Source organism: Aquarana catesbeiana, linkage group LG04 (assembly GCF_042186555.1).
Source record: "Aquarana catesbeiana isolate 2022-GZ linkage group LG04, ASM4218655v1, whole genome shotgun sequence".
Taxonomy (NCBI): Eukaryota; Metazoa; Chordata; class Amphibia; order Anura; family Ranidae; genus Aquarana; species Aquarana catesbeiana.
Window position 1 is genome coordinate 28,923,734 of NC_133327.1, and position 6,956 is coordinate 28,930,689.

At 37.9% G+C, this 6,956-nt stretch overlaps 1 protein-coding gene across 1 annotated transcript; it reads left to right on the forward strand.

Annotated features, from left to right (window-relative positions):
- The first annotated feature begins 2,524 nt into the window (after positions 1-2,524).
- LOC141141340 (olfactory receptor 5V1-like) lies at positions 2,525-3,457 on the forward strand. Its single transcript, XM_073629010.1, has one exon. It carries the CDS (start codon positions 2,525-2,527, stop codon positions 3,455-3,457), a length of 933 nt encoding a protein of 310 aa, XP_073485111.1.
- The last annotated feature ends 3,499 nt before the right edge of the window (positions 3,458-6,956 follow it).

The following is a 6,956-nucleotide window of genomic DNA, read 5'->3' on the forward strand; positions in this document are numbered from 1 at the left end:
ATGCAAGTTAAAAAAAAAAGGTGCAGCACTCTTCCTTCAAAACTATGCAAAACATAGAATTTGTGTGTGTTATTTTAATCTAAAAATATAACACAATAAAAATAAACTTCAATCCTTTCGGTGTCGTCAATTTCTATGCAAAACCATACAACTGTGCAAAACCACAAATTATTGCTCCAATCTATCTGCAGAGCATTACCTTTAAACTTATAATAAGGTATATTTAATCATTGCTGTGTCCTACAATATGTGCAAATAAACATCAATTGTGCAAACTACTAAATATTGTTTAGCAATAATATTTCAGGAGCCTGAACCCAGAGCTTGAATACAGAGCCTGAACCCATGACCCAACCATTTCTGCACAGCCTGTGTGGCACACCAGAACAGACCCACAGAGTGAATGAAGCATAGGCAGGCAGATCCTTTTACTGAAAGAAGTGGGCCTATTTTTCTTGAGGAATTCAAGACAAAAGGTGAATTATTTGGCGTACTGTTTAGGCAATATTAACATTTCTAGATTTTTTTTTTAACACGTTTTCAGCTTTGTGCATTCAGGTCTACTTTTAATTATAATTGTATCATGTTCTTAACCACTTTAATACAGGGCACTTTCCCCCTTTTCTGCCCAGACCAATTTTCAGGTTTCAGCGCTGTTGCATTTTGAATGACAAGTGCGCGGTCATGCAACGCTGTACCCAAATACATTTTTTGTCATTTTTTCACACAAATAGAGCTTTCTTTTGGTGTTATTGGATCACCACTGGGGATTTTATTTTTTGCGCTAAAAATAAAAAAAGACCAAACATTTTGAAAGAAAAAAGTTTTTCTTTGTTTCTGTTACAAATCTTTGTAAATATGTAAGTTTTCTCCTTCACTGATGGGCACTGATGAGGCTGCACTGATGGGCACTGATGAGGCAGTACTGATTGGCACTGATGAGGTGGCACTGATGAGGTGGCACTGATAGGGCACTCATAGACGGCACTGATGGGCACTTATAGGTGGCACTGGGCACTGATAGGTAGCACTGATGGGCACTGATAGGTGGTACTGATATGTGGCACTGATGGGCACTGGTGGGTGGCACTGGTGGGCACTGATGGGCACTAATAGGCAGCTCTGATAGATGGCACTGATAGGCAGCACTGATCAAGAGGCACTGGCAGGCATCACTGATGGGTACTGAGTGCCATCCCTAATGGGCATTGATTGGCATACCTGGTGGTCCTGCATGGGCATCCTATGGGGGGCTGCACTGATAATCAATCAGTGCAGACCCCCCCATCAGGAGAGCAGCTGATCAGCTCTCCTCTACTCGCGTCTGTCAGTGTAAATGGAGCAAGAGCTGATAAATGGCCCTTCCTATTTATACTGTGATCAGCTGTGATTGGAGGCTCTTTACCAAGATCTGAGATGCGGTGTGTCAGACTGGCACACCATACCACCGATCGCCGTACTGCATGCCCCTGCGGGTGTGCACTGGCTTGTTATCCTGCTGGACATCATATGCCACCCGGTCAGGATAACTGAACCACTTCCCGGCCATCATTCTGCTATAGCTCAGGCGGGAAGTAGTTAATTTATGTCACAGCTAAAAAAAATTGTAATTTGATTATGCAATAGTAGATGGGCAAATGGTCATATACTGGCTTTAAATAAGGGCTTGAAATCCTATGTGCATGTAATAAAGTGCATTTTTACTCATTAACTGCACATGAATGAGGGTTGTTACATCAATATTTCTTAAGAATGCAGAAACCACATCTATAGATTAGCAAGATGCAATATATTACATATTTGCTCTTGGGTTTAGACACACTTTAAGCTTAGGCCTCATATCCTAGACATCCCTTGTTGGAATATTTTATTTGCTCAAAAAGCAAAGGGCAATCTGTTTTGTATATGATAACTTGTTATATCCAATATATTGTTTATCTCTAAGGTTTTGTGTAGTGATTAATAAAGGAAAATACAAATTATAAGATAAGTAACATCTCGTCCATCTTCCTTTTTATGTTTTACTAATAATTTGTATGCAGGTCAGACAAGTATTGATATAAAAGCGGTTTACATTTCTTGCATTATTCTAAGTAAATTTTGCTTAATTTTTATTAGATTTTCTACGCATGTTTTAGTTGGAATTGGTATTATCTTCTTCTGCAAAAATCATTTTATGTTTTATATGGTAAAACTTTATGTTTGCAGATTTTACTAACTGCTATCTTCGGTATTACTTATGGTACAGTTCTGTGTAGTATGTCACTTGGATGCATCTGTTACATTTTACCTATAAGCCAAATGTACAATGTGACATTACAGCAATAAATGGTGCCTAGCTGTAACTTTTCTCAAAACATGTAAGTAACAAATACTTCATAATAATAACTGCTTAAATGTAAGTGTTTTGTGTCCACAAAATGGGCATAACCTGGTCTGTAAGTTTACTGGTGATTTATTTTCAGACTGAAGTTTTCCCTCATATTGACCTTTCTTATTTTGTTATTATTAGAAGTGTGTGACCATGGCAGCTGAGAACCAAAGTACAGTAATAGAATTCATTCTTCTTGGATTTTCAGATAATCCCAACATACTATCATGGCTGTTCCAAATATTCTCATTTGTCTACATGACCACACTGGCCATTAACATTCTCCTTATAGTGGCCGTCATAACAGACAAACATTTGCACAACCCTATGTATTTATTTCTTACTAATTTATCCCTCTTGGACATCTGCTATACATCAATCATTGTGCCCAAGATGCTACTAAATATTTTTTTGTCAGCAAAAACTATTTCGTATACTGGTTGTGTTCTTCAAGTTTACTTCTATCTTTTTATGGGTGTGTCAGAATGCATACTATTGGCTTTCATGGCCTATGACCGATATGTGGCTATCTGTAATCCCTTACGTTACAATGTTATTATGAATGTAGTCTCTTGTAACGGGATGATTGGCGTGTCTTGGATGACTGGTGGTAGCATAGCCGCCTTTGATATATATTTTGTATGTCATTTAAAGTTCTGTGGACATGTCACCATTAACCACTTCTTTTGCGAATCTCCATCCTTACTTCAGCTGTCTTGTGGGGATAAATTTGTGGACAACATCATAACTTTGGTTGGTGGGTCTATGTTACTTCTAATTCCCTTGTGCCTCATCCTCTTTTCATATATACAAATTTTCTTAGTCATTATGAAACTCCCTTCTGGAAGATACAAAGCCTTCTCAACATGCATCTCCCACCTTATCGTGGTGATCATCTTCTATGGAACTTCCGTATTCATATACATGAGACCAAGAAATTCAGACACTGGAGTGACAGACAAGATAGTGTCAGTGTTCTATACAAGTGTTACACCAATGTTAAATCCTTTAATCTACAGCCTAAGAAATAAAGATGTTCAAAAAGCTCTTGGCCAGTTGGCAAGGCGTACAATTGTGCTAAGGTGACAAACCGAATAAACCATTTGACAACTGTTTATTCATCAGACCCAAAGTAAGAACTATCTGAGGACAAGATCTATCTATCTATCTATCTATCTATCTATCTATCTATCTATCTATCTATCTATCTATCTATCTATCTATCTATCTATCTATCTATCTATCTATCTATCTATCTATCTATCTATCTATCTATCTATCTATCTATCTATCTATCTATCTATCATTGTCTCTGAGAGCTACTGGTCTACACTAACCATCATAAACAAAAAAGTCCCTACAGACCATGTGATCACCATAATAGCTAATCATGTGCAGTAGATCTCACGAGGTTTCTTTACATACAAACCTCCTTTGTATAAAATGTATTAATTAATGTAAAAATGAAACAGCTATGTGCAAAATGAGCAAACATGTTTTTATTCAAAAATATTTCCAAATAAAAATGTGTAAACATGTTTTTATTCAAAAAGAATTCCAAATGAAAATGAGTAAACATGTTTTTATTCAAAAATAATTCCAAATAAAATGTGTAAACATGTTTCTATTCAAAAAGAATTCCAAATAAAAATGTGTTTCCTTAAAAAAATGTGTAAAAAAAAAAATATTTTGGCAAATTAGCCATGGAGTTGTCATATTAAGTAAATATTGAAAAAAGCAAAAATGATCAATGCTCTTAGGTTAACCATACAAGTAAGCTGGCAGCACAACAATTTGTGATACTAAACTCTAGAAAAATATGTACCACACTGGAGAGGTGGTCATAGGAGGGCAACATTTAAACTGGAAACTCCTTGGATTTATAATTTGAAGATTTATGTCCCAATGAGTCTGAACATGGATTGGGACATAAATCATTTGATAAATAATAGTTAATTTTATGTTCTTTCTTTTTATTATGGTAAGGATATAGATGTACCCCTATTGAGTCATTAATAGTATATTATATTATGGTGTTGCTATAAGTCATTTGAGTAGGGATGTTGATGCTGTTTTTAGTTTTAAATTTTTGCAACCCATTGGTTTATTTAAAAAATCCTTTTTAAATATTTATTTTTAATATTTTAGTATTTAATAACACATAGTGAGCTATTTTTTATTTATTCATATATGTTCAATAAGTTAATTGTATTTTATTTGTATTTTATTATTGTTATTTCCTATGGGCTACAATGAGAAATACCTGGGTACAATATATATCTTGCATACAAAATGGTGCTTTTATTGGTCCCATAAATAATCCTTTCTTTGTGCTATTGTTTGCAATGGGTGACACTCAGCTAGTAATTGCAATGTTGCTATATATATAGACATGCTGCTTGATGGACACCGCTCAGCCTGTCCACCTGACGATGTCACTTGTGACAAAATGCATAGGGTAGGGCCTACAAGAGCGACTTCATCACACATACCAAGTTAATTGACTGCCGGGTCTGCTCTATTTGCCCATAGGAACGCTACAGTTTGAGATATGCTTTGATGCCTGTCATTTGATATTACGCTTTGGGTTGCTCTTTATCTTTTGCTTTTGAGAGTTATTGTGGCTGTTTGGCCACTTACCCAGTGGGCACTCAAACCCACTTCCTAACCAGACCAATTTTCAGCTTTGGGTGCTCTCACATTTTGACAATTACTCAGTCATGCAACACTGTACCTATATGAAATTGTTGTCCCTTTTTTCACATAAATAGAGCTTTCTTTTGGTGGTATTTAATCACTGCTGGGTTTTCTAATTTTTTGCGCTATAAAAGAAAAAAGACCGAAAATTCTGTAAAAAAAATGCATTTTTCTTCATTTCTGTTATAAAATTTTGCAAATTAGTAATTTTTCTTCATATATTTTTGCCAAAATTTATACCACTACATACAGTGGGGATGGAAAGTATTCAGACCCCCTTAAATTTTTCACTCTTTGTTATACTGCAGCCATTTGCTAAAATCATTTAAGTTCATTTTTTTCCTCATTAATGTATACACAGCACCCCATATTGACAGAAAAACACAGAATTGTTGACATTTTTGCAGATTTATTAAAAAAGAAAAACTGAAATATCACATGGTCCTAAGTATTCAGACCCTTTGCTCAGTATTTAGTAGAAGCACCCTTTTGATCTAATACAGCCATGAGTCTTTTTGGGAAAGATGCAACAGTTTTTCACACCTGGATTTGGGGATCCTCTGCCATTCCTCCTTGCAGATCCTCTCCAGTTCTGTCAGGTTGGATGGTAAACGTTGGTGGACAGCCATTTTTAGGTCTCTCTAGAGATGCTCAATTGGGTTTAAGTCAGGGCTCTGGCTGGGCCATTCAAGAACTGTTATGGAGTTGTTGTGAAGCCACTCCTTCGTTATTTTAGCTGTGTGCTTAGGGTCATTGTCTTGTTGGAAGGTAAACCTTCGGCCCAGTCTGAGGTCCTGAGCACTCTGGAGAAGGTTTTCGTCCAGGATATCCCTGTACTTGGCCGCATTCATCTTTCCCTCAATTGCAACCAGTCGCCCTGTCCCTGCAGCTGAAAAACCCCCACAGCATGATGCTGCCACCACCATGCTTCACTGCTGGGACTGTAATGGACAGGTGATGAGCAGTGCCTGGTTTTCTCCACACATACTGCTTAGAATTAAGGCAAAAAAGTTCTATCTTGGTCTCATCAGACCAAAGAATCTTATTTCTCACCACTTTGGAGTCCTTCAGGTGATTTTTTAGCAAACTCCATGCGGGCTTTCACGTGTCTTGCACTGAGGAGAGGCTTCCGTCGGGCCACTGTGCCATAAAGCCCCGACTGGTGGAGGGCTGCAGTGATGGTTGACTTTCTACAACTTTCTCCCATCTCCCGACTGCAACTCTGGAGCTCAGCCACAGTGATCTTTCGGTTCTTCTTTACCTCTCCCACCAAGGCTCTTCTCCCCCGATAGCTCAGTTTGACCAGACGGCCAGCTCTAGGAAGGATTCTGGTCATCCCAAATGTCTTCCATTTAAGGATTATGGAGGCCAGGATCCTTAAGTGCAGCAGAAATTTTTTGTAACCTTGTCCAGATCTGTGCCAATTCTGTCTCTGAGCTCTTCAGGCATTTCCTTTGACCTCATGATTCTCATTTGCTCTGACATGCACTGTGAGCTGTAAGGTCTTATATAGACAGGTGTGTGGCTTTCCTAATCAAGTCCAATCAGTATAATCAAACACAGCTGGGCTCAAATGAAGGTGTAGAACAGGGGTCTCAAACTGGCAGCCCTCCAGCTGTTGCGAAACTACAAGTCCCATGAGTTATTGCAGGGTTGACAGTTAGAAGCATGGCTCCCACAGGCAGAGGCATGATGGGACTTGTAGTTTCGCAACAGCTGGAGGGCCTCCAGTTTGAGACCCCTGGTATAGAACCATCTCAAGGATGATCAGAAGAAATGGACAGCACCTGAGTTAAATATATGAGTGTCACAGCAAAGGGTCTGAATACTTAGGACCATGTGATATTTCAGTTTTTCTTTGTTAATAAATCTGCAAAAATGTCAACAA

What these genes read in the sequence shown, in the direction of transcription:
- LOC141141340 (XM_073629010.1), top strand. Translation starts at nt 2,525, where the DNA reads ATGGCAGCTGAGAACCAAAGTACAGTAATAGAATTCATTCTTCTTGGA.